Raw genomic sequence first — 27,358 nt, forward strand, 5'->3', positions numbered from 1 at the left:
AGGCGGAAACAGCTTCTCCACTACAGGACTGATCTCACCCCAAACACTGGCTGACAGCTTTCAAACCTAAAGTGAGTTCTTAGTTGGGTGCTCACCCCAAATCTTGAGTGTTATGGACTAGGAAGAAAGAGGCAGGGAAACCAGTACTCTGCGTTCTAATCCTAAATTTATTCAACACAGTCCTTTCACTCTACACAAGTACAAACACAACCTTATCTGAAATGCTACAAAGTTATAAAACTCAAAACTTTATAGTACTGACTGTACAATAAAAGCAAAAAGGCAATGTGCACACTGCCAAGGTTAACCTGCAACGTGAAAGGCAGGTGGCAACGGGGTGGGGTAGGTTCCCTGTGGAACTGGCTCGCCAATTTTAGAGAGTACCAGAGACATGGGGACAGAACAGAAACTGTGTATGAAGACCCCTTCAAAGGCTTTTAACCCTACAAGTTGAAGAGCATCAGCAGGGACTCGGTCAGGCCTTCAGCACAGCAGCTTGGTCCTTTCGGCAGATGTGGCACAGCAACAGCAAGGGGGTGTGAGCAGCTGTCTGACTGGTTCCAGGTCATCTGTGGAAAACGGTGTGCTGCCGTATGGAGGCTTGCTTGTCCCAGTTGGCTCTGCTACCAAACAGACTTGCAAGAACTGGAAGGAGTGAACTTTCTAGCCAGAAAACTACAGGGCACCTCTATGGGCACAGTCTGGAACCAACAGTACCTCTGCAGCCAGAACCCTCTGCAGAGGAAGTATCGCAACTGCTGTCTTCATCGCCTACCCTGGTAAGGGATCCTTCCCTACAGATCTTCATTTGGCTAAAGGACAAAACTGAGGTGGGGAACGTAAGTTACAGAGGTACTCATCCATGTCCCTGCTTATCGAGAGGAGTTGGAACTGGAGCGGCTCCTATGGCGGCGGCGGCCGGGAGACCGAGACCTCCTGCGCACAGGGGACCTGCGCCTCGGGGAGCGGGACCTGCAGGAAGAGAAACCAGGTCAGCCAAGAGCACAATCCCACAGCTATGGGATCAACTGGCCATTTCTAGACAGTCCTGTTTTTGTTTACAACCCTATAAACTGTTGCTTCTGCTATGTCTGGCCCCAAAGCTCCTCTCCTAAGCCCCCCTGTAACTTTCTTTCTTTCTTTCTGCCTACCTACCTACCTACTTTGGTTTTAAGACAGGGTTTGTGTAACAACCCTGGCTGTTTCTGTGTGGCCTTGGTTGGTCTGGACTCACTTTATAGCCCAGGCTGGCCTCAAACTCACAGCAATCCACCCGCCTCTGCCTCTCAAGTGCTGGGATTAAAAGTGTGCGCCACCCTGCCTGGCCCTTCCCTCACGATCAAGTGCAGAGGGTCTCCTGGGACGCATGCCAGCTCAGACTCTAGAGGTGGTTCCTTCACAGGGCCCCATCTGCCTATCAGTAACATACTGTGACTGTCCTTTCTCTGAACAGTTCCCAAGTGGAACATGCTGGCCTACTTTCTACATTCACCCCAAAGTCATCATCGCCATTCATGTTTACAAACCATACCAAGAACCAAGATGGGGTAAGGACAATTCCAAATCACCGCACCTTCTCCTCATCCGCGGGGGTGACCTGCGCCACATGGGGGGCGGCGGGAGCATTCTCCTGGGTGGGCTGAATCGCCGAGGGGGTGGCCGAGGCCAGGGTGCCAACACAGCAGTAGCAGTGATCTCTTGGCCATCAATTTGTCCTGTAGGAAAAAGGGACAAAACCATAAAGTCTCTAATATTAAAAACTTGGAAGCTGGGAGGTGGTGGCGCACACCTTTAACCTGGACTACAGAGGGAGTTCCAGGACAGCCAGAGCTATTACACAGAGAAACCCTGTCTCAAGAAACAAACCAAATAAAAAACCCTGAGGGCCAGGCGTGGTGGCACACGCCTTTAATCCCAGCACTCTGGAGGCAAAGGCAGGTGGCCTGGTCTACAAAGCAAGTCCAGATCAACCAAGGCCATACAGAGAAACCTTGTCTCCAAAAACCAACCAACCAACCAACCAAAAACCCCTTAACATGCTTGCACCCGTGCTGGTGTGATGGCACATGCCCGAAATCCCAGCATTCAGGAGGTGGAGGCAGGTAGAGCACCCTTAATTAGCCTAGGCAACATAGTGATATAATGCCTTAAAATGAAACCAGCCAGGTATGGTGGCCCACACCTTTAACCCCAGCACTGAGAAGCAGAGACAGAACAGATGGATCCCTAAGAATTTGCAGCCAGCCTGGTCTACACAGCAAGGTCCAGGCCAGTCCAGCTAGGGGTACATAAGGAGACCCTCTCTCAAAAACAAAACAAGGCTAGGCATGGTGGCTCACATCTTTAATTCCAGCACCCAGGAGGCAGAGGCAGGCAGCTCTGTCAGTTTGAGGCCAGCCTGGTCTACAAAGTGAGTCTAGGACAGCCAAGGCTACACAGAAAAACCCTGTCTCTGAAGAAGAAAAAAGAAAAAAAGTCAAAACAAAACCCCAACTAAAACTGTTAAGATATTTATAAAGCCTAACAGACTTCCGAGGACTCTAAGGTTCCCCTCAACAGATGGGCCAGACCATACTGGGCAGTGCCAGTTCTCAGCCCCAGCTGCAGAACACTCTAGCGCTAGACACAAATTCTGCATTCCCTAAAACGCTGATTCGAAGACAAAGTGGGAATTGGCCACCAAAAACTATTCCTAAGTGCTTGTGCTTCAAAAACCATGATGCTGTAAATATTAAAACAGTCTTGAGAGATTCATTGTGTGAAGTCAGTGTATGTATCATCAGTAAAAGCAATCCTAAAAACACTAGAATGTTAGCAAATAGAAAAGGACACTTAGAAACGACCACAGAGAATATTCCTGTGTTGAAGCCAAATACATTCTTTGTAAGGAAAGCTACATCTGATGCACAGATTTTTAACAGATTGAAAATTTCTTAAAATGCTAATATATTCATATTTACTGGATTTTTCTTCTCAAGAATAGCAAATGCTTTATAAAACATGTTTTTGGTAAACACGCCCCCACTGGATAAGAACTAGAATTTACAAAGGGCTCCAGTCAGACGCAGAAGCACCTGGGTAGGAATCCACTTCAAGGGCCCAAGTAATCAGATCTGAGGTGACAGGGCTGAGGGTGGTGACACAATCACCCACCTCCATCCATGTGCTTGAGCGCCTTCTCCGCTTCATCTGGATTCTCAAATTCCACATACGCGTAGCCTTTGGACAGATGAGGGTGCATCCTCTCTACAGGCATGTCAATCATCTTAATTTTCCCGTAAGTAGAAAATATTTCCATGATATGATCCTAGAGAAAGAAGGTCACATCCCTGTTTACCCATCTATTACTTAATGGTCAAAGGGCACTCACGAGGGCTGAGTAAATCTTCAGTGCTGTGAGAGCATGCTGCCCCTGACAGTGTAGGCCACTGGGGCCTAAGTCTCCTGGACATAAGCGTCACAATTAAGCAGGGCTCCAGTGAAGTCACGGACTACATTCTAGGTATACCTGCTGCCGCCAGACACCAGCTTGTCCGGCCACACACCCCAACCTCCAAGGATGTGGTTCTTACCTTGGTCACATTCCTGGTGAGCCTCCCAATGTGCACTTTGGTGGGTTTAGGTGAAGGGCTCCGCCTTTTCCTCTCCTTTTCATCTCTTTTAGGTGGCTTGGATCTGAGAAAGCAAAAATCGCCCAGAAAATTTCAATTTCTCAAAATTTCAATACACTCAAAGGGGTGGATTTCATGCCAAGTTCCCAGCTTTGGCCCCCAGCACCAAAAAGGGAAAAATATCAGCTGAGTGGGTGTGGTGGCATATGCTTAACATCCCAGTACCCAGGAGGCCTAGGCAGGAGGAATTCTAGAAGTTTAAGCCAGCCTGCACTGCCTAGTGAGACTGCCTCAGGAACAAACAGTGTGGTTTGCCCTTGGCTTCAACAGCTTCTAGAAGAGTTTACCATTCTCTCCTTTTTAAATCAAGGTTATCCTACCATCTTCTTTTTAAAAATATATTTTATTGATTTATTCATATTATATCTCAATTGTTATCCCATCCCTTGGATCCTCCCATTTTCCCCTTTAATTCTCTTATATTATCTAAAAAAACAAAACCAAAAACCAAAAAAAAAAAAAAAAACAAAACCCACTATCCTTAGCCAGGTGGTGGCACACACCTGTAATCCCAGCACTCAAGGAGGCAGAGGCAGGTGGATCGCTGTGAGTTAGAGGCCAGCCTGGTCTATAAAGTGAGTCCAAAACAGTGAAGGCTAAACAGAGAAACCCTGTCTCAAAAACCAAACAAATTAAAAGACATTATCCCTGAGACAGAAACCAAACGAAGACCTCTTCAAATATGTGTGTGTGTTTTACTTTTATTCTGTGTGGGCATGAACCAGGGCAGCACATATGGAGTTAGAAGATGACTTGCGGGAATTGCCCTCAGCCCCAACCATCAGTATCCCAAGGGTGGGCACCCTGGTTGATAGGCTGGCAGCGAGCACTCCTACTGACTAGGACGCCCTCCCCACCCTCTAACTCCTTTGATCACTCATCCTCTTTTATTTGTCTTTTTGAGAAAAGTTCACATGCAGCCCAGCATGGCCTCAAACTTCTAACCAATTACAAACACTGAGCGCTGGGATTTTAGGCATGCACCACACTTCATTTTGATATACTTTTTAAAAACCCCACATTTATGTATTTGTGCACTACAGTGCTTATGTGGAGGTCAGAGGACAGCCCGCAGGAGTCATCACATGCCACCATGTGGGTCCTGGGATTGAACTCAGGCTGTCATTAGCTTTACCTGCTGAGCCATCTTGTCAGCCCCTGGTCTACTTTATTATAACAACTACAGCAATGAGCAGGCTAGGCACTCTGGACTCACTTGGAGCGAGAACGCCGCCTGTTGTCATGCCTGCGCCGAGATGGGCTTGGGGAGCCCGAGGAGCTGCTGGAACTCGAGCTTCGGGACGTGCTGGAGCTACCTGAGCGGCTGGATGCAGAGGACGAGCTGGAGCCACTGCTTGAGCCTGTGCTGGTGCTGGAGCCCGAGCTGGAGGTTGAGCTGGACCGAGACCTGAGGACAAGGTGGGGGTGTCACAGAGTCAATGAACAAGAGGGTCACATTTCTACACAGAAGACTGCCCAGTAGAGGACTGGTTTTTGAAGTCTCATTACTTTCATCAGTGTGGTGACAGGAAAGACAAGCTGTTGTCACCTATACAGAACCCTTAACTTGTTTTTGATTTTCGAGACAGGGTTTCTCTGTGTAGCCTTGGCTGTCCTGGACTTGTTTTGTAGACCAGGCTGGACTTGAACTCACAGAGATCCGCCTGCCTCTGCCTCCCAGAGTGATGGGACTACAGGCATGCACCACCACTGCCCAGCTAACTTTTTACCAGCGGGGAAAAAGCAGGAGTCTATCAAAAGTCAGACCACCCACCTAGCCTGTAACAGAGCTGCAGACAGACTCAGACAAGCTTCCAACTACCAAAACGAGCGTTTGGGGCTGAGGAAATGCTTGGCGGGTAAGAGCACTTCCAGAGGACCCAGGCTTGGTGTCCAGCCCCCACATGGCAGCGCACAACTGCCTACGATTCCAGTTTCAGGGGACCTAATGCCTCTTTCTGTTGGAGCTAGGCACACATGGGTGGAGGCGGGCACGCCAGACTTAAGCTACCAGGTGTCAATTCAGAATGAGTACATTCTCAATACTGAGTGAGAAACAATTCAACCCCCCCCCAACATCACATTTCTTAGAATCACATTATAGTTCATACCCATTAACAACACACACTATACAGCAAGACCATACATCATATATAATGAGATGAAACTCAAAACCAGAATGCCATAACTTAGGGTCTTAAGAAAGGGTAGACTTCCCTTGGCCAACTAGCTAAGTCAACTGGCAAAGCTCAGGCACTGAAGAAACCTGTCTCAAGAGAGAAGGTGGGCAGCTGCTTGGGAAGGACACCTGGTGCACAGGGCTGTCCTCCAGCCACACCACTCTCCTCCTCAGCTGGGCTGTCTCTCTTGGAAGGAAGGGGCAGGTTCAAGAGATCTCAAGCATGCAACTCTGCCCTAACTGCACGTTGCCTCAGGTCTCAGGCAAGGCTTGAAGCAGGGGATTGTGGAGGGACCCCACCCATCTACACAAGCACAGGGACGTTATCCCCACTCCTTGCAGCACCTCACCCACTGCACTGTGAACAGGCCTAATAACTCTCACTGGTTACCTAGAGTGAGCTCTGGGGGACACAGGAGGCGCAGATTTTCTCTGTGTTTCTCTAAGGGAAGGAATTTAACACCCAAGGCTGATCTCCATAACACACGTGTCACCCTCCCGCCCCAAGACAGAAAAGGTGTCCTCAGTGGGCTTCACAGTGAGGGAAGACGCGGCCGCAGCAGTGGTCCCTCTGCCCCACCTGGTGCTGCTGCTTCCACTTGAAGCACTGCGTCTCTTCCGAGTCTTATCCCTGCCACGATCCTTCTCACTTGACTCTTTAGTGGCCCCTTTATCTTTAGAGCGGTCCTTGGACTTCTCGTCAGAGCGGTCCTTGCGTTTGGTAGGAGAAGGAGCCCTGCATGATGAGGAAGCATATTGAGGTTGCAAGCTCTCCCGACCAAACCCTGAGACAGCACAACCCAGTAGTGGGGTCCACAAGGATTACTACGCTCCCCACTGATCACAGAGCAAAATGATCTGTGAATTAGGACACTCACTGTAGAACACAAAAATCTCCCCTCTTTGAGGGTCCCTAAACAGCAAGCACCCCCAAAATAGCACTAGAAAAATCTTATAGAGGATTACCTAGTGCTGGACTTTTTATTATTTTCTTTGACTCCTAGCAAGCTCTTCTTTTTCACTCCTGATAAATCCATTCTCCCCTTCTGAGGTGTTCAAAGCAGCAATGTCGGCCTCACTTATCTGAACTCTCACTTCTAACTTGAGACTGAGAAACGATCCCTAATCGATTGCAATTTACGCCAAAGAGCAGCCTAGTAACAAGATAAAAGGATTTAAATAGAGTAAACGAATTGTCAAACATCAAATCTATTTTGCGACAAAAAGCTGAGCACACAAGAAGGGAGCAAAGGGGCACAGCAACCAGCAAGTGTCCACACAGCCTGCACACTCGGGGGACATCCTTCATTTCTTCATGGAGGCTTTTCCACCCCCACAGGAGGCCCCGTTAGTTTGTCTTGGTTTTCCGCAGATTTTATTTACTTATGTATAAATGCTCTCTATCTGCATATATGCCAGCAGACCAGAAGAGGGCATCAGATTCTAGTCTAGATGGTTATGAGCCACCATGTGGTTGCTGAACTCAGGCTTTCAGGAAGAGTTCTTACCTGATGAGCCATCTCTCCAGCCCCCCTCCCTTTAATTAGAAAAAGCAGTATAAAACGTTACATGTCTCAGGTACAGGAGTATTAAGGGTCATGTTCTCCCTCATGAGATGGAGTGGGGACTGTACCTGTCAGTGTTCTTTCAGAGCCTGAACCACACTGGAGCTCATTAGTAAGTCTGATGATGAACCACCTGTTAGATGGCTTTCCAAACAACAAAATCAATTTGTATATAGACTGACAGGCTCTTACTGCCACAATTTTCTTTGGGGATATACTAAGTGATAACCAGATATCATTTTGAGAGTAACAAGCACCAAAACATCACTCAACACAAATGGACAAACCATCAAAGCACATTAAATGAGCCCTAAGCTGGACAGTGGTGGCGCACGCCTTTAATCCCAGCACTCAGGAGGCAGAGGCAGGCGGATCACTATGAATTTGAGGCCAGCCTGGTCTACAAAGTGAGTCCAGGACAGCCAAGGCCACAGAGAAACCCTGTCCCAAAAAACAACAACAAAAAAAGTGGGGGTGGGGTGGGGGAGGGCTAAAGCCAGATGTAGTGCACAGCTTTCACCCCAGCCCTCAGGAGGCAGAGGGAAGTGGACACAGAGCTAGTTCCAGGGCAGCCAAAGCCACACAAAGAAACCCTGTCTTGAGGGGGGGGGCAGGGGGAGAAGGCAAGTAAGGCTGTTAGGTAAATTAAAAAGCAAAGAGAGGACAAATGTGATTTGTTGGATCTAGTCAGAAGTAAGGTAGGCACAGCTGTTTAAATTTTTTCTGCACTTTGGAACTTTTGAAAAAGGTGAGCTCCTATAGGCTGTTAAGGGTTTAACAATATGCTAAATAACAGTAACAATAACTCAAATAGAAACCACTAATTTTTCCTGTGCCCTAGTCTCAGGGAGCAAAATACAAGCAAAGGCCCAGGAAACATCTTAACTCTTCTTTCTCCCCTTCCTTAACTGTAACTGAGAAAGAACACACCATTGGAATTCTGATTTCAGAGACAGGGCACATCTAAACCCTGCTGAATAGCTGTTCCAGCCCCAGAGACAAGCCCCATCTTCTGTTAAATGAAGGTGGCAAATGACGACCTATACAGATCCTTTCCAGGGTTATATAATCTTTTCAAGCTCTTGTTCCCTTAAACATAGGCACTAGGGAACACCAGTACCTCATGGGCTGGAGTAAGCAGGCGGGCCTCACTACTGTCATCTTAGTCACAGCATTCACTCCTGATTGTTTGCTTTTGAGGCAGGATCTCTCTCATTATACAGCCCGGCTGTCCTAGAGCAGAGTCCTGGCCTCTGCCTGAGTGCAGGGATTAAAGGCGCATTTTATTTTTATTTTTTTTGTTGTTAAAGATTTATTTATTTATTAATTATTGTCTATACAGTGCTCTGACTGCATGTACACCTGCAGGCCAGAAGAGGGCATCACATCTCATTACAGATGGTTGTGAGCCACCATGTGGTTGCTGGGAATTGAACCCAGGACCTCTGGAAGAGCAGCCAGTGCTCTTGATTGCTGGACCATATCTCTCCAGCCCCCAAAGGCTCATTTTATTAAAGACAGGTCTCTAGCCCTGTTAGGGAGGATGAGCCTCCTGTTCTCCTGCCTCTGCACCTGGGCTTATAGGCTTTATACATGGGCCGGAGATAGAAACCAGGGCTTCATGCACTACAGGCAAAGGCACACAACCAACTGAGCTATTGCTAGAACCTCATCTTTCCTGATAGTTCCCAAAGGCCTTAGGCTAAATCAATCTATAAATCTGACAAGGCACCTAGCTAAATGCTCAGTGATAAATGATACCAAAGGGTTGTTTCTTCACATCAGGAAACTATACATACACTCACTGTTACCTCATTCATGACTTCTGAATGCTCAATAAAGTCCAGAACAGGTCACTTCACTTTCAGGGGAGGTCACTTAGAGCAGCACTGTCCAGTAAGAGCGTGAGCCATTAATTCAAATTTCTCTGCAGCTACATCACAAAAATCAGCCAAGCCTTTCCCCCCTTTTGTAGTGCTGAGGAATGAAACAGTGGTGATACATGCCTGTAATCCTAGCACTCCAGAGGCAGAGGCAGGAGACTGTCCGAATTAAAGGCCAGCCTGGTTTACACAGCTAGTTCCAGTACACTCAAGGCTACACAGAGAAACCCTGAACCTGGTGCACTCAACAAGGACTCTACCACTAACATATACTGACAGTCCAAAATGAAGGGTTTTTTGTTTTGTTTTTCCTTGAGACAGGGTCCTGGCTTGACCAGGCTGGCCTCAAACTCAGAGACCTAGTACCCAAGTGCTGAGATTAAGGCAGTGGGTCCCAAAGTTAGTTTTTAATAAGATAGCTGGGCCGGGAATGGTGGCGCACGCCTTTAATGCCAGCACTCAGGAGGCAGAGGCAGGTGGGTCTCTGTGAGTTCGAGGCCAGCCTGGTCTACAAAATGAGTCTATGATGGCCAAGGCTACACAGAGAAGCCCTGTCTGGGGGAGGGGGGAGAATAACTGCCCCTCTAACATAACCAATATAAAAAAAATTTTGGTGGGTTTTCTGTATTAAGTCATTTAAATTGGGCCTGTACTATTTTAAGATTTTGGTTTGGGTTGTTATCCAAGGGCTCCACAGCTACCAGGGGCAGAGGAGAGACTAACACCCTCTCCCCCCCCCCCCCTCCGCACACCCCCAACCCAACCCGTCCAGAACGTACTTCACGAAACAAGCAGAACCTGTTATTTCTAAGCAGCCTACACATTTTAAACCACAGAGAAGGGGAACACTTTGCTGGGTGTGGTCGAGTGCTAGAAAGCAGAGGTGAGGTTCTCTGTTCACCCAAGTTCAGGCAACAGCTCAGGGCCACACGGTCACCTCTCCCCATGCTCCGGAAAGGTGTGCGTCCAACAGCCAGAGAGGGAGGAGAAAACAGTTAGTTACATCTCGAGCAGAGGGCGGTGCAGCAACCTTCAAAGCGCTCTCCACATTAAAAAAAAAAAAAGAAGAGAAAAGAAAAGAAAAGGCAGGTGTGAGACACGCAGCCTACGGAATAAGCCAGGGTACAGGAAAGGAAGCCTCCGCCACGTCCCCCTCTGGGCTTGCTAACCGTCCTCGGTGCACGCCGGGCCGGATCGCCAAGGCCCAGCGCTGAGAGCCGCACACGGGAGCTCGGCGAACACTCGTGGAGAGAGATCTACAAAGGAAGCCAGCCTTTCAGGGCGGCTCTCAACCTGCTGGGGGCTCCGCGCCGGACACGCGCACCGACCTCGCCCGCCCTCCCTCCCTCCCGCCCTCTCCACTCACTACTCCGGTGGGGCCCGGCGTGGCGAGCCTGCCTCCAGCCCGGACAAGGAAACGGGCGGCGCTCCCCGGCTGCTGCTGGAGTCCCCGCAGGCTAAACGGGGGTCGCCGCCGAGCGAGCCAACGACGCGGGGTCGCCCTTCCGGCCGCGACCGCCTCGACCACTTCCGGGCCGCGGCCTCGACGCCTCCCACTCCGCCCGCCCGCCCGCCCTGACCCGCTCGCTTTTCTCTTCGGGCTCCGCGCCCAGCAGGCGGCAGGCCTCCGCCACGCAGCCGGGCCGCGGGACGATGCGCCCCGCCGAGCCGGCCAGGAGGTCCCCGAAGGTCGGATGCGGCCGGATTCCGTCCCCAACTTACATCTTCCCGAGGCCGCCGCCGCCTCCGCCTCCGCCGCCGCCTCCTCCTCCCGCTCTCCTCAGACCCCGGCGCCGGCGCGGCTCTTGTCGTCAGACTTAAGAAGCGGGAAGGCGCTGCGGTCGTCGCGCGGCGATGACGTCAAACCTCTCAACCAATGTGCGCGAGCGGTGGGGAATTAAAGGACAGCGACAGTTTGTAGGAGAAGCGCCGCAGCGTTTAGTTTTTTGTTTTTTGTTTTTGTTTTTTCCCCTCCCACCCAGAGTGGAGGCTCATCAAAGCTTGCGGGGACTCGCTTTGCGCGTCGCAGGATGCGCCCTTTGGCGCCTCGCATCTGTGCGGATGGAGCTGCTCCTACTGCCTCTGTTGCCCCTAGGGTCCCAGCGAAGCCGCGTTATTTTATAGGGACAGGCTGGTTCAGATAGTGGGTTCGTGCTGTCAAAGCTCTCTGGTAGCGTAGATCGTGTGGACGCGGTCTCTGCGCCTGGTGGGATTCGGCCGACTAGGTACGGAGGGAGGAGGCCAGTGAGGGCAGAACGAAAAGGAAGGAGGTTGAGGAAATGTTGAAGACAAGGTGACATTTCTGAAAAGGATGGTTGTGGCAGAGGGATCAGCAAAAGGCTTTCATGCTAGCCTGGAGGAGAAAAGGGACGCCAGTCTGGACGAGGGTAACTGTCAGGACCTTCACTGCAAGGGCACAGAGGTCCTGATCTTTGCCCAAGGCTGCAGAGTAGCGCCCGCCATGATGTCCCCGCCTCCCAGCTCTGCAGTCCCCCCCCCCCCCCCGCAGTTATCTCAACAGGTTTGAGGCAGGCAGCAAGAAAAGAGGAGCAGATCTTAGGGTGAGCTTTAGGAGGAAGGAACGAAGGTGACTTAGGTTTGGATTACACATTGTAGCGTAAGACAGGAAAGAAGGTAGCGTGCAGCTTGGTGACCTCGGAGTAAGGAGCTAGGGTCCAAGGAGCTGGACACAGGCCAGCCAGGAAGAGGAGCCTGATTCTGGAGTTGGCAGATCGCGACAGCCTGGTGTGGTACCTTATTTGACATGTGGGATATTTAGTATAAGCTGGTTTTCCTGCTTTGCTGTCACATCTGCTGTGGTCTGACCTGAGTGGTGTGTGGATGTATTAGCTGACCTCTAGATGAACAGAACTGATAGAATTAAAGTAAATTTATCATGTTGACTTACATGATTCAGTGTAGGTCATTGATATTAAGAACCAATAGCTTTCTTTCCTTTTTTTTTTTTTTTTTTTTTTTTTTTGGTTTGGTTTGGTTTGGTTTTTCGAGACAGGGTTTCTCTGTGTAGCCTTGGCTGTCCTGGTTGTAGACCAGGCTGGCCTCGAACTCACAGCAATCTGCCTCTGCCTTCCGAGCGCTGGGATTAAAGGTGTGCACCACCATACCTAGCTTGTTTTTTTTTTTTTCAAGACAGGATTTCTCTGTGTCACCCTGGCTATCCTGAAACTCACTCTGTAGACCAGGCTGGCCTCGAACTCACAGTGATGCGCCTGCCTCTGTCCCCAGAGTGCTCAGATGAAAGGCGTGCGCCCCCATAATCTAGGCTGAAAGGGATTCTTGCTCTTCACCACAAGTTGGAAGAATAAAGAAGGTGAGTTCTGATGTCAGTGAAAGATGGCAACAAAAAGGTAGCTGAGCTTGCCAGAGAGAAACAATCAGGCAAACTTTGGACCTCCTGGGGAGCCACAGAGAAACTCCGTTTACATTTTAGGGTGATCTTCCCACTTAACAATCCTTTACAGGTGTGCCCAGAGCCCACCTCTTGGTTAATCTGAAATTCAGTCGAATTGACAACCAAGATTAACCAACCCAGGGCCTTCAGGCTGTTCTTATAGAGAAAGGGCCCGTGAGGCTTTACCATGGGGTGGCGATGGTCAGCAGGCAGCACATACAGGTGTCTGAAATTTCATGGAGTCTGTGACTTGAGAGGCTTTTGGCTGGATGTGGTGGTGCACGCCTTTAATCCCAGCACTTGAGAGGCAGATGCAGGTGGATTGCTTTGAGTTCCAGGCCAGCCTGGTCTACAAAGCTAATCCAGGATAGCCAAGGCTACACAGAGAAGCCCTGTCTTAAAAAGGGTGTGTGTGTGGCTTTTGGAGGCCTCCAACCCAGAGCTTTGTGTCCAGAGCAACACTGACACCCTAGAAACCTAGTCACCCCCACCATGGTAAGGGAGGGCAGAACAAGTTGGGCTAACAGCCTCTCCCGTGCCTTCCCCTAATGTTTAAAGTACGTGAATTTGGCATGCATAAAAGCTTTAACACATTTTATATTAAATCTAAAAGCATGCTTTGCTCAGATGCTTCCATAAAATTTGTTTATAAATATTATGGACTTTTATAATCAAGAGTACTATCGGCTGTTGAGCACTGAAGGCTGAGCATCCTGGTTTTTACTGTTTTGGACCCTTTCCTTCCTTTGTTCCTTTTTTTTTTTTAAATAGCCTTTATTTAATTTTATTTTATGTGCACTGGTATCATATGCCTAGGAACTGGATTTACAGACAGTTGTGAGCTGCCATGTGGGTGCTGGGAATTGAACACAGGTCCTTTAGAAGAGCAGACACTGCTCTTAACCACTGAGCCATCTCTCCAGACCCCCCCGCCGCCTTTTTTTTAAATTAAGATTTATGTTATGTGCTCTGCCTGAATGTACCCCTGCAGGCCAGAAGAGGGCATCAGATCTCATTATAGATGGTTGTGATCCACCCTGTGGCTGCTGGGAATTGAACTCAGGACCTCTGGAAGAGCAGTTGGTGCTCTTAACCTCTGAACCATCTCTCCAGCTCTTCCTTCCTTCCTTCCTTCCTTCCTTCCTTCTTTCCTTCCTTCCTTCCTTCCTTCCTTCCTTCCGTTCCGTTCAAGCATTGCTTATCCTGGCCTGTTGCTAACCTACTGAGGCCAAGGTGGCTAAGGGCCACTGAGCTGGATTTCCAGAGGCCCAGGGCATCCTTGGCTCAGACTTTCTGGCAGAAACGTGAATAGCTGGCCGAAGTCGAGGGGTGATGTGAGCCCTGGCTGGTATTCTGAGTTCCTTTTCTTCCCTTCTCAAGGTTCAAAGCCAGCCTAGTCTAAGAGTGAGTTCTAGGACAGCCAGGGCTGTTACACAGAGAAACCTTGTCTCAAAAAAACAAAATCAAAACCAAAAACGTCTAGGAATCACCCTGTCTCTGCTTTCCATTTGGTGGGGTCACAGCTGTCTGTCATCAGACCTGGCAGCCCTTTCTGTTTAAACCTAGAAAAGCAGTGAGGGCTTGGCTATGGTCTCGCTCACACTGGGGCTTCCCTACTCTCTTATGTCCTAAGCAACAAGATCTGCACGCAGTGACAGAGTATTTCAGCCAAGCCACTTTGTTGGGCATATAGGACGAAAGGAAGAAACACAGTGGCTGCCCCACATGACTTGCTCTTGGACCCACGGGAGCTGGGTCAGGTCCTGGGAGCAGAGGAAACAGCCTTGACTCCTGGGTCCCCTGGAAGAACTAGGCAGCAAGGCAGAGCAGCCACCTGAAGACATTTGAGCCAACCTGGTCTGGAAGGAATGGACATGGAAAGGCAGGCTAGACTTCTGTTGCAGAAGTCCATGGCTCCCTTTTTGCTATTCCTCAGAACTGCATAGCTCAAAAAAAGTCAATGGAGATCGAAGGAGAGAGCAACACGTTTGTTGTTTAGATCACAAGTGGGGGATGAGAAAGAGACTTGTGAGAGAGCAGGTGATGTTAACCCCTTAGAAGTCGAACCACCATGTGGGGAAGATTGGTTGTTGACCATGCTTGAACAAATGCTGAGAGGAGGTATACATGTGAGCCATCAACCAGAGGCGGGGCCTTTGGAGACTTGGGATAGTTTTGGCTGCGCATCACTCCACTGTGAGAAGCTTCTAGAGAAAACCGCTCGAGGGAAGGCTTCCAGGCTCTGGGCTCCGGCTGAGGTTCCAGGAGAAGAAATCCTGCTGACTACACCAGGACAATTGTTCCTTGGAACTGATGTCCTTACGGTTTTGTTATTGTATTCATTAATCTTTTTTTCCTATTGTTTAGGTTAGGTTATAAGTGAGGTACTCTCTCGGTTAATAAGTTCGTAATAAAATATAATTGTTAAGAAAATTGGGGCTGGAGAGATGGCTCAGTGGTTAAGAGTGCCGCCTGCTCTTCCAAAGGTCCTGAGTTCAATTCCCAGCAACCACATGGTGGTTCACAACCATCTGTAATGTGATCTGATGCCCTCTTCTGGCCTACAGGTATACATGCAGGCAGAACATGTACACATAATAATAAATAAATAAATCTTTAAAAAAAAAAAGAAAATTGAGCCTACAGGAGATGGGTTCCTGGGGCCTGTTCTTGCTTTTGCTGTTGATACTCCAATGTTGAGAACCCAGTGGGGTAATGCAAGCTGTCCAGGACTGGCTTTGTAGATCAGGGTGGCCTTGAACTCACAGAGATCTGCCTGCCTCTGCCTCCTGAGTGCCGGGATTAAAGGTGTGAGCCACCATGCCCTGCATCCTAGGGTTGTTTAATTTTTTGGTTTTTCAGGACAAGGTTTCTCTGTGTAGCCTTGACCATCCTGGACTAACTTTGTAGACCAGGCTGGCCTCGAACTCACAGCAATCTGCCTGCCTCTGAATCCCAAGTGCTGGGATTAAAGGCGTGTGCGACCACCGCCTGGCTTTATTTTTATTTTTTAACTGGGCTGCTGTCACCCAGGTTTTGTTCTTGGGTGTAGCCTTTGGCTCTTCTAGACATCTAAAGTTCTGGGTTCAGCCTGTGGCTGTGTATGTATCTGTCATTCTTGATCCTGGAACAGGGCCCTGGGCTTCTTTACATAGCTGTGCAGTTAACTCGACACAGCCTAGGGTCATCTGAGAAGCCGTTACTGAGTTACTGCCTAGATCAAGTCGATCTGTGGGCATGTCTGTAAGGGATTGTCTTAATTATTGATCTAGGAGGGCCCAGTCATTCCAGCACTTGGGAGGTAGAGGCAGGTGGATTGCTGTGAGTTCGAGGCCAGTCTGGTATACAAAGTAAGTCTAGGACAGCCAAAGCTACACAGAGAAACCTTGTCTCGAAAAACCGGGGAAAAAAAATCTAGCTAAGAAGCTGGGCAAGGTGCCTCACGCCTGTAATCCCAGCATTCAGGGAGGCAGCGGAAGGTGGCTACACAGAGAAACCCTGTTTCAGAAAAACAAACAAGCAAGCCAACCTAGTTAAGCATGAGCCAAGAATAAAGTACAGAGCGAGTGAGCCAGCTTCCTCTGTGTTTCTAGAACAGTCCTGCCCTGATCTATTTTCTTTTAGTTTTTTGAGACAGGGTTTCTCTGTGTAGCCTTGGCTGTCCTGGACTCACTGTGTAGACCAGGCTGGCCTCAAACTCACAGAGATCCACCTGTCTCTGCCTCCGGAGTGCTGGGATTAAAACCTCCCCAACTGGCTTGAGTGATCTATTTTCTGTCTTTCTCTTCTTTTTTTCTTTTCCCTGAGACAGGGTTTCTCTATGTAGCTCTGGCTATCCTGGACTCACTTTGTAGACCAGGCTGGCCTCGAACTCACAGTGATCCACCTGCCTCTGCCTCTCGAGTGCTGGGATTAAAGGTGTGCGCCACCACGCCCAGCTCTCTTATTTCTTATTCCTCCGTAGATTCACAAGTAAGTTAACAGACTCGGGGCTCCCTGAGATGAACAGGCACACTTTAATTCAGGGAGATGTCTGCAGGAGGCCCTAGATCAAAGGGCTTCATTCAAACCTGTGAGGCTTTTAGTTAGAAGCAGCTTCTCATAGCCCAGACTGCAGGGGGAGGAGGGGAAAGTGGCCAGAGAAGGGGCTGGAGAGATGGCTCAGGGGTTAGGAGCACTGTCTGTTCCTCCAAAGGCCCTGAGTTCAATTCCCAGCAACCGCATGGTGGCTCACAACCATCTACTAATGAAATCTGGTGCCCTCTTCTGGCGGGCAGGCACACACGCAAGCATAATATGTATTTAAAAAAAAAAAAAAAAAAAGTGGCCAGAGAGGAAACCCTATCTCCCTCCCCTCTTGCTTGTCATCAACTGTCTTTACTGGTTGCCTCTTGTAGTCTACAAATCTCAAAGGTTTTTGAATCAAGGTATAGAGCACGAGAAAGAAACATCAGTCACCAACTGACCCCAAATGAGAGAAAAACAGTCACCAGTTTTGACTGACCCCAATGAGAGGAAGACCTCCAATCGCCAAGACTGCAGTGTGTATCTTAGGCGGGACCCTCTTCCTCAAAAGACTACCCCCCAAAAAAGAAGTCACAATGAAGAGCCAGTGAGGTGGCACTGCTGTAAAGCCTACTTAACTAATCAAAATGATGAAATGCTGCCTTTCCCCTTGCTTCCCACCTGGTTATGGTTTTTCTTATAAAAGGCCTGCCTTAGAAACCGACAGGCAGCTGGGCGGTGGTGGCGCACACTTTAATTCTAGCACTCAGGAGGCAGAGGCTGGTGGATCACTGTGAGTTCCAGGCCAGCCTGGTCTACAAAGTGAGTCTAGAACAGCTAGGGCTACACAGAGAAACCCTGTCTCAAAAAACAAAAGACAAAAAAAGAAAGAAAGAAAGAAAGAAAGAAAGAAAGAAACAGGGTTGGTCTGGAGAGATGGCTCAGAGGATAAGAGCACTGTCTGTTCTTCCAAAGGTCCTGAGTTCAATTCCCAGCAACCATATGGTGGCTCACAACCATCTGTAATCTGGTGCCCTCTTCTGGAGTGCAGGCACACATATCAGCAGAAATAAGTCTTTAAAAAAGAAAGAAAAGGATTGGCATCACAGTCTGGTTCCCAAAAGTATATGTGGCCCTGACCAGTCAGTATTTGTTCAGCGTTCATCAATCTGAGTCTGGTGTTCAGTGTGATATTCCTGAACTTGTAACAGCCACATAGTGGAAGAACTGAACAGACTTCTACAAGTTGACCCCTGATTTCCACACATGTGCTATGGTGTATGTGTGCGCATTCATATACATACACAAATCTATTTTTCATTTTTATTTTTTGGTTTTTTTGAGACAGGGTTTCTCTGTGTAGAACTGGCTGTCCTGTACTCACTTTGTAGACCAGGATGGCCTCAAACTCAGTGATCCACCTGCCTCTGCCTCCTGAGTGCTGGGATTACAAGTGTACCACTGCCTGGAACGTTTTAAAAATGCCAACAGCCTGGTTTACAGAATGAGTGCCACGACAGCCAGAGCAACGTAACAGATCCTCTGTCAAAAAACAAAACAAAAACAAAACATAAATCAAGGGCCAGGTGATGGTGGCTCACATGTACCTTCAATCATAACACAATCCCAGCACTCAGGAAGCAAAGGCAAACATATCTGGTTTGTTTTCCCAAGGCTGTCCTGAACTCTCTTTGTAGACCAAGCTGGCCTTGAATTCACTAAGATCCACTTGTCTCTGCCTCCTGAGTGCTGGGATTAAAGGTGTGCACCCACCACCAAGGCAAATCTCTGAGAATTTAACGCCAGTCTGTTCTACAGAGCGAGCTCCAGGACAGCTAGGGCTACATAGAGAAACCCTGTCTCGAAGCCCCCCCCCCCAAAAAAAAGAGAAAAAATAAAACAAAAACCCAAAACTCTCTCAAAGAGATGACATCATGCTTAATCTCAATTGTCAGTTTGATAAGATTTAGACACCCCTAGGAGATGGGCCTCTGGGCATATCTGTGGAGGATTACCTCAACCAGACTGACTGAAGTGGGAAGGCCTGCCCTCCACTGAGGGTGACACCATTCCCTAAGGTTGGGTCCTGAACTAAAGTTAAGAAAGATGAGAAAGGTGTGCTAAGCACAAGCAGTGGCTGCTCTCTACTTTGACTTCTTGACTGCAGATACACTGTGACCAACTCCTTCAAGCTGCTGTGACTTCGACTTGAAGGGTCATAACCTGCAAATGTGGACTGAAATGAAGCTTCTCCTTTAAGTAGCTTTTGTCTGAGGCCACCAAGAGTGATCGACCCCGTAGCTCCCTATTGCCTGTGTCCCTCAATCTTTTTCTGGGTACCAAAGAGATGGCCATTCAGCTCCACAGCGGTTCCTCACCTTCCTGTGGCCATGACTTCTGAAAAGTTTTTCTGAAACTAGCTGATTCTAGAAGGATGTGAAATATGGAATTTTTTTTTGAGGCAGGGTTTCTTATGTAGAAATGTTGATGTAGTGCTTTAGAAAACCGTAAGAAGCAACAGCTCATAAACATGGCACTCGTGTTGGAAGAAACTTTGGAAATTTGTGCCCATGGGCAATGTTGGAAGCAGAGGCGTCTTGCACCAGCTCGTACTGTTGTCTTGGGTGTACAGGGGACCCACTTCTCATTTGCCTTTGGATATTATGATGGCTGATGATTACCAAGGTGATGGGACTTGGACTCACCACAGGAACAAACGCTTGGGCATGTGAAGGAGTCTCTAGCCTGTGCTGGGGTGAGCAGAGTGATGTCACCTGCGATATACCTTTCTCTTCCAGCCCCACTGCCTGTCCACTCCTTGGCAGACCAAGCTGCTAGAAATGTGGGTGGTGACATTCCATGGCCTAGGGTCCTGGACTGAAAAGAAGGAAGCAAAGTGACAGCACTGGCACTCCTGCCTGCAGATGCGGTCTAGCCATGCCATGCTCCCAGAACCGTGAGCTCTTTTGACACATATTTGACCACAAGGAAAGTAACTACTGCATGACTCATCCTTAACCTCATGGCAGTGGATCCTTCAAGCTTCCTCTCTGTTATGAAAAGCCAAGTCCCGCTTGCGTGAAACTTGGTATGAGAGCCACGTTTGGATCAGGGATTGTGGGGTAGTGATCTAGTCCCAAGACCCCTCCTCATATCTCGTATGTATGACTCAAAAACTCATCGTGTCCCCTTAAGCCTTTATTTTCTATAGAGTCACAATATGCTTAAGTGTAGCCTCAGGAGACGACACTGCTCAGCCATGTGATGGTCCCCAACTGTCCCACGGCCACTTACTAAGAAGGCACAGAGCGGGGACAGAGGACTGTGCTTCATGTCTGGCCACATCTCTCTTGTGCTGCAGATGCTCTGTGGGACGACAGCTGGCTCATGAGCGGCTCAGCTTAGTGCAGCGCCCATCCCTGACGAAGGAACTAGGCCTCAGCACCTAGTCACAGCCGATATCTTCCCTTCATGGAGTTATTTGCAATTTTTCCTGTTCATTCAGGGCAGCCTGGAAGTCCTTGGCTGCTGCTCAACCGTGCTGGCTTTCTTTTTCCTCTCTAGGGGAACTTAGTGTCATATGTAAACAAGGACAGGTCCCTGGGGGCTCTCTGGATAAGCACTGGAAAGAAGTTCAACCCCCCAGGTAAGCTGCAGTACCACATGGGACAGTTCTCCACGCAACGACCACGGCCTGTCTGTGTGCACTGTGGAGATCTGCATGCGGATTCCTGCCTGCAGCACTGACAGACACCCTCGGTCCATTTTGTGCATATCACCTTGGTTTTTGTTTCATGTCCATCATAGAAAAGAGTGATTAAAAATTAAAGAAAAGAGAAACTGGGAGGGAGAGGACGGACGGCTGGGCACCGACTCCCCTTCCACGCCTGCTCCTCATCGCCCGTCCTCAGTGGCGGGGGGCTGCAGGTGGGCGAAGCTCAGAAAGACTTGCTCCAGCGAGATCTGGCTCACAGAGTAATCGTCCACTCCATACTTCCCCTTGGCCTTCTCCAGGATACCGAAAACCTTTTTGAAACAGAAAAGCTATTGGTAAGAGAGGCCAGGACTCAGTGAGTGGGGCCTCTGGAGCCCCCTCTGCCACTGCTCACTGTTGTGTGTCCTAGGGCGCTGGGAGAAGCCACTCCCGAGGGCTCAGCCGTGCCCCTGGGGAGCGGACGCTGGCTGTACAGGGGCAGCAGGGCAGAAGGCGAGGCTTTGCTTTCACCTCAAAGCATGACCTTGAGCAAACCGTGTCCCATCTTTGTCCTTTCCCCAAACATTCTTCTTCTCCCACCTCCAGTATTTTACATATAAAAACTCAAACCCAGCTGATATGAGGGTGGGTGGCAGAGGGGAGTTAGAATGTCATTCTAGCCTGAAAAGAACCCGGCATCACTACAGAAGGAGTCCCAGACGGTCCTCCATAGTCTCTATCAGCACCCTGTGGGACTCTGGGGCCTGCTCACCTTGGCCCAGCTGAGGTCACAGCCAGGGAGATGGTAATGGACCATGTCCTGGTGCTCGTCCTCTAGGATGCTGCCTGCACAGAAGAGACCACAATCTCGCGTGGGTCAGGCAGGGGAGGAAGCCCCGGGGTCTGGGCGGCAGTGAACAGGGCCCAGCCAGCGCCATACACACCTGGGAAGGTCAGGTCCACAAACGCCTTGAACTCCTCCAGGACTTCTTGCTTCCCTTCACTCCGGACCTTGGCCTGCAGGGAGTAGCCGCTGCCAAACTTGCTCTTGAGGTGTTGCGGGCTGCCCAGGCACTTGAACTGGCCCTGTACCATGATGGCCAGCCGGGTACATAAGGCTTCACACTCCTCCATGCTGGGGAAAAGGAGAACGCCTCAGACAGTGCCGGAGGAGGCTTGTGCGGACGCTCCAGACTGCCCTGCTGAGTGGAGCCACGCGCACAGCCTCCTGGGATTGTCCTGGCGGACTCCGTATTGGGTGCCGCCATACCTTCTGCTCACCGGGTCCCACCCCAGCCACCCATTCTGGCTGCTCCACCGGCCCACAGCTGCCCAAGCTCTACCTGTGGGAGGTGATGACAATGGCCTTGCCAGACTCACGGGCCCGGGCTACAGTGTCCCACAGCAGGCGTCGGGCCACAGGGTCCATGCCAGTGGACGGTTCATCCAGGAAGATGACTGCGGGCTCTCCAATGAGGGCGATGCCCGTGCTCAGCTTGCGCTTGTTCCCACCACTGGGGCAAGGTGGGGGAGGGGGGAGGGAATAAGTGACAGGTGGGAGACAAGAGTGGTAATTAGCATGAGTACCCCAGTTCCCAGCCAAGGCTACACCCAGTGACTCTAGAGCACCCCAGGTTGAGAAGAAGGAGGTGAGTAATACTGGAAAGCCCATTGCATAGGGCTGGAGGCCGTGGAGGGAGCTGTGCCCAGGGGTCCTTGACATGGCCAGTCAGCTTGCCTCAGCAGGAAAGTCCCCTCATATGGTAATGTCTGAGTCCTGCTATCAAGCCCCGTCTGATTCTGGAGCCACTGACCTTGAGCCCAATGATAAGGAGACCCAAAACTATTTTGAGAATGCCCAGGGCTGGTCTCACAGGAACAGAGGGTGAGCACAGGTCGCACCTGTAAGTCTTGACTAGCTTGTTGGCGTGTGGTTCCAGGAGCAGACCACGCAGAGTATTTTCCACGCAGGCATTGATGAGGCGCTCTGGGATGCCTCGGAGCCGTGCATACATGACCAGCATCTCCCTGCCAGTCATGTGATCCAGCAGTGCATCAAACTGAGGGCAGTAGCCCATCCGCTGCCGTACCTAGGTTAGAATATGGTACGGGAGGGAATGGGTTAGAAAGGTCATCTCCTCTCAGAGGACCACAGTGACTCTCTGGCCACTGTGTCTGCCTCTATGCCTGTCCCCAGTCTATGTCCCAAAGTGTCTTTCCAGGGTTGTCTAAAGAGTCATTAGGCCCTGATGGGTGACCACAGCTGAGACTCTCTGAGAAGCACCCAAGGAGGGAATAGGGAGGGCTGGCTGTCTTAGGGAGGCTCCTAAAGGGACTAGATGGGGCTGGAGAGATGGCTCAGCGGTTAAGAGCACTATCTGCTCTTCCAAGAGGTCCCAAGTTCAACTCCCAGCAACCACATGGTGGCTCACAACCATCTATACTGGGATCTGATGCCCTCTTCTGGCCTGCAGGTGTGCATGCAGATAGAATACTCACATACATAAAATAAATCTTTAAAAACAAAACAAAACAAAACAAAAAACAGAACCCAAAACAGAATGGTTTCATTAGGTGTGGTGGCACAGGCCTTTAATCCCAGCACTCAGGAGGCAGAGGCAGGCAAGGATCTATCTGAGTTCCAGGCCTGCCTGGTCTACAAAGCAAATTCCAGGACAGCTAGGGATGTTACATAGAGAAACCCTGTCTCACAAAAACTAAAGGGGGGGTGGGTAGGGAGAGGGAGGGAGAAAGGGAGAGAGAGGGAGAGGGAGAGAGATGGGGGGAAGGAGAAAATGGTTTTATTATTACACAAGTGGACACCACATAAAACTTTATAGCTTCCATGTGATCGCACACTCCCTCATTCATCAGGCAGGTAACAAACACTTAATGTGCGGGGGTCTTTCCTCTCCTAATACGAGGCACTCATCAGCCATACTCTTCAAGTGCCCAGATGCAAGCCTGGATGCACCAGAGCAGACTTTCCTGGCTCTGGTAGGAACTGGGTGCCATTTGCCCTCCACCATCTGCTGGCTGCGGCATGTGTGCCTAGGTTCTAAAGCCTTCAGAGAGTCTCCTCCCTGGAGATCTGGCGTCTGCTTTGAATTGAATGGAACAATTCTTAGCCTTTGGCTTAGCTCCCCGACACTGCCTCCTTCCTTCTGGACCCCAGGTTAAATGTTCAGCACCACCTCTCACCCTTCCCTTCTTTTTCAGACCAGATGTGGATCATTGCAAGATCACCAGTACACACATTTCTCTTTCTTTCTTTCTTTCTTTCTTTCTTTCTTTCTTTCTTTCTTTCTTTCTTTCTTTCCCCCCAATACAGGATTTCTCTGTGTAGTCTTGGTTGGTCTGGACTCTCTTTGTAGAGCAGGCTGGCCTTGAACTCTGCCTCCCGAGACCTGGGATTAAAAGTTTGCGCCACCAGCTGGGCGGTGGTGACGCATGCCTTTAATCCCAGCACTTGGGAGGCAGAGGCAGGCAGATCACTGTGAGTTCAAGGCCAGCCTGGTCTACAAAGTTAGTCCAGGACAGGCAAGGCTACACAGAGAAACCTTGTCTCTAAAAACAAACAAACAAAAAAGTTTGCACCACCACGCCTGGCCTGGTACACGCATTTCTAATCTTTTTTTTTTTTTTTTTGGCTTTTTGAGATGGTGTCCTATGTAGCTCTGGCTGGCCTGGAACTGACCTGCCTCTGCCTCCTGAGTGCTAAGATTAAAGGTGTGCGCCACCATGTTGAGCCATTTTTAATCTTTAAATATATTAAAGTGCTGGTATTAAAGGCATGCGCTACAACGCCCGACAAGTTATTTTTATAATCTTGCCCAGATAACTGAAAAGTCCTAAGCCTGAGTTTGGGGCTGGAAAGATAGCTCAGTGGTTGAGAGCATTTGTTGGCTTTAGAGACTGGGTTTGGTTCCCAGCACCCACATGGTGGTTCACAGTCATTTGTAACACCAGGGGATCCAACACCGTCTTCTGACCTCATGGGGCTAGGCATGCACAGAATATACATACAGACAGGCAAAAACACTCATACACATAAGTAAATCTAGAAGTCTGAGCTTGTTCATTACTTGAGTGCTTTGTCTGAAAATTCTGGTCAAACTGTCTGCCCAGCTGCTTGCTTTGCTCACACAGCGGAACCCAGCACTCAGATCCCATGAGCCCAGCAGGAGCCCTTCCTCCAGAGGACTTCCTGACATCCTGTCATCTGGGATGTCACAGTCCAGCACTCCCCGCCACCAGCTCTGGAGAGGAGTCCAGTGCCAGGCTTATATTCATTCTCTGTCCTCCGTCAGCTCTGCTTGGCACACAGGGGCCTCCTATACTTTCCCCAGGGACACGGGGGCTGTACTTGGTCCACCCTTCCTGTGGTTTCGGCCCAACGCGTGAGAGGCTGTGGATGGGCTCTGGGCCTTCCTTTCCTCCTTTTATCTTTCTAGGTCTTCAAATCCATATTTATGTGTCCAAGACACAGAATGGTGCTAGATGGATAAAGACTGCTGAGTTTTGTTTCTTTGGCCAGCATTTCTTTTTTTTTTTTTCTACCACCTGCTTAAGCCTGGTCCTGTCACTGCCTTGTCCTGATGTCCACAACTGTTGCTATGTCTCCTGTGAGCCAGAGACAAGTCTGTCTGGCCTTCAGGGTAGCCCTAGTCTCGCCTGCTCCAGACCAGTAGGGCACCTCTGTGGCACTCACCTTCCCGATCTCAGAACTGATGCTATAACCGCCAACAAAGGCATCCCCTGAGGTGATGGTCTCCTCCCCAGTCAGCATTTTGAACGTTGTGGTTTTTCCAGCTCCGTTGAAACCCAACAGGCCGAAGCACTCCCCTTTCTGGACTGTAAGGGAGATCCTGTCCACGGCAAGGAGGGGTGCTCGCTGGTCATATACCTGTAAGACGCCGGCCAGAAAGCCCCAGGTAAGGAGGCCTGAGGACAATCCAGGAACTCTGGCCTCTAGGAGCTTCTGGGGCTCCAGGGCCAGCGGTGGCAGTGGAGGGTGGAGCTGGTGTTACCTTGGAAAGCTCACTGATGATCAGTGGGGTGTCAAGCATGGAGTCCAAGCTGGGGACCAGGACTCGGCTCCTCTCATCGGCAACATCCTGGTCCTCAGGAAGCACTGACGTCCGGTTCTGCAGTTCTGCCTGAGTAGTTAAGGTAAAGATTACACGTATGAGTTCCGGCCCCATGGAAGGAGGGGCAGGAGCCAACGTCGCATGGGACTTCTCAGCCTTCCTGTCCCTCACAAGAGGCAGGTGGCCGTAGGGGCGAGCTCAGTATCTAGGGAAAGAGACGGTAGCACAGGAACCAGGTGAAACGTAAGAAGAAAATCATAATCACTGAGAGATGGGAAGAAGGGTTTTAAAAAATAATGTTTACTCTTTTTTTATGTGTCTGTTCTTTGGCTTACGTGTACGTCTGTGCACCATGAACATGCTTAGAATCTGTGGAGACCAGAAGAGGGCACCAAATCCCATGAAATTTGAGTTACAGGCTTTGGAAAATAGTTTTTAAAAATGTATTTTATAAGTGTGGGTTTTGTTTTGCTTGCACGTGTATATTCGTGCACCACATGAGTACAGTGTCTGCGAAAGCCAAAACAGCTGGCAGATCCCTTGGAAAGGGAGGCACAGACAGTTGTGAGCCACCGTACAGGTGCAGGCAATTGAAGCTGCGTCATCTTGAAGAGGAGCAAGTGCTCAGAAACACCAAGCCATCTCCCCAGCCCTCTTTTCTCTTGCTTTTTATTTATTTACTTTTTGGTTCTTTGAGACAGACTTTCTCTGGGTAGCTCTAACTCTGTAGACCAGGCTGGCCTTGAACTCAAAAGATCCACCTGCCTCTGTCTCTGGATTGCTGGGATTAAAGGCCACCTCTGCCTGTCTTTTTGTTGTTGTTGTTGTTTTCGAGACAGGGTTACTCTGTGTAGCCTTCACTGTCCTAGACTCGCTTTGTAGACCAGGCTGGCCTCAAACTCACAGCGAAAGCGTGCGCCACCACGCCCGGCTCTGTTTTTTTTTTTTTTAAGTTAACGTTTTTACTGTGTGTGTGAAGAGCCCACAGAGGTGTGAGGTGTCAGATGGCCCTGCAGCTAGCATTATGTGTAATTAGCTGTTAGACATCTAACTTAGGTGCCAGGAATTGAACTGGGGTTTGTTGCAAGGTCAGGATGCATTGTTAAATGCTAAGCCGTTTTTTCCCCAGCTCAAAGTCCTCGGTTCTCTCTTCCAGCATGAGTCCCAAGGATCACATTCAAGTTGGCAGACTTGTGTGGCGAGCACCTTTACCATCTGAAGCAGCTCAGTACTTCATTGTCTTTAAAGTGATGTGTGTCCCTATCTTGTCCAGCTTAGCTCCAAACTGCTGAGCTCAAACAATCCTCCTGCTTTGTCTTCCTGAATAGCTGAGACTATAGGTCTGTGCCTCTGGCATCTGTTGGGGACGACTGTGACATGTGGCGGGGAACTCACTGGGGAGAAGTAATGTTTCTGAGAATGCAGTTCAAATCAGGAAAATCTGGATACCCACAGTGATCCCAACAGACTTTGTTCTTGTTGGTTTGTGTGAGGGAGGACAGGGCACCATAGAGTGTACCTGAAAAAGGTGAACGTGCGGGGTAGTGAGGTGGCTCGGTGGGTAAAGACACCTGCTGCCAAGCCTCACAACCAAGCCCCATCCCTGGGAGCCACGTGGCAGGATAGATCAATTAATGACCTCCGAGCTCATTAATTAACTAAAAATTAATATATGTGGCTATCGTGACAACAAGTAGAGCAGATACCTGTCCAGCTGGGCACTTCAAGTGGCTCAGGTACTGCCTCTGCAGGGCTGCCACAGCATCGGGGGCTCAGGCCTGAGCTGTGACAGTGTACGTGGACCTAGACCCAGCACTATGTGTTGGCCACGGCGCAGTGTGACGAATGGGAAGGATGAG

General features: G+C 49.7%; 2 protein-coding genes across 6 annotated transcripts in view; both read right to left on the reverse strand.

The window, feature by feature from the left end:
* Nucleotides 1-153: 153 nt before the first annotated feature.
* On the reverse strand, nucleotides 154-11,152 carry RNPS1 (RNA binding protein with serine rich domain 1). 3 transcript variants are annotated; one of them, XM_084764734.1, is made up of 8 exons: nucleotides 11,021-11,152; nucleotides 6,817-7,004; nucleotides 6,431-6,586; nucleotides 4,888-5,079; nucleotides 3,573-3,675; nucleotides 3,154-3,307; nucleotides 1,574-1,715; nucleotides 154-972 (listed from the first exon to the last, which is right to left on the reverse strand). In XM_084764734.1, the coding sequence occupies exons 2-8, from the start codon at nucleotides 6,885-6,887 to the stop codon at nucleotides 873-875; spliced, it is 918 nt and encodes a 305-aa protein (XP_084620860.1). In that variant the 5' UTR covers nucleotides 6,888-7,004; nucleotides 11,021-11,152; the 3' UTR covers nucleotides 154-872. The 3 variants fall into 3 exon arrangements, with proteins under 3 accessions (XP_084620860.1, XP_084620861.1, XP_084620862.1); XM_084764735.1 differs by lacking the exon at nucleotides 11,021-11,152 and adding an exon at nucleotides 10,665-11,008; XM_084764736.1 differs by lacking the exon at nucleotides 6,817-7,004 and having other exon boundaries at nucleotides 11,021-11,135.
* An 8,748-nt stretch (nucleotides 11,153-19,900) lies between these two features.
* The window catches only part of ABCA3 (ATP binding cassette subfamily A member 3), a 60,013-nt gene continuing 52,555 nt past the window's right edge, over nucleotides 19,901-27,358 (reverse strand). For all 3 annotated transcript variants that reach the window (XM_084764720.1, XM_084764718.1, XM_084764719.1), the window contains 7 exons: nucleotides 25,440-25,568; nucleotides 25,121-25,315; nucleotides 22,312-22,499; nucleotides 21,753-21,923; nucleotides 21,354-21,544; nucleotides 21,182-21,255; nucleotides 19,901-20,741 (listed from right to left, as the gene is read on the reverse strand). In XM_084764720.1, the coding sequence (XP_084620846.1) occupies nucleotides 20,610-20,741; nucleotides 21,182-21,255; nucleotides 21,354-21,544; nucleotides 21,753-21,923; nucleotides 22,312-22,499; nucleotides 25,121-25,315; nucleotides 25,440-25,568 (1,080 nt within the window). In that variant the 3' untranslated portion in view covers nucleotides 19,901-20,609. The remainder of the gene's footprint in view (nucleotides 20,742-21,181; nucleotides 21,256-21,353; nucleotides 21,545-21,752; nucleotides 21,924-22,311; nucleotides 22,500-25,120; nucleotides 25,316-25,439; nucleotides 25,569-27,358) is intronic.

The sequence above is a fragment of the Acomys minous genome, assembly GCF_964271855.1.
Source record: "Acomys minous genome assembly, chromosome: 16".
NCBI lineage: Eukaryota > Metazoa > Chordata > Mammalia > Rodentia > Muridae > Acomys > Acomys minous.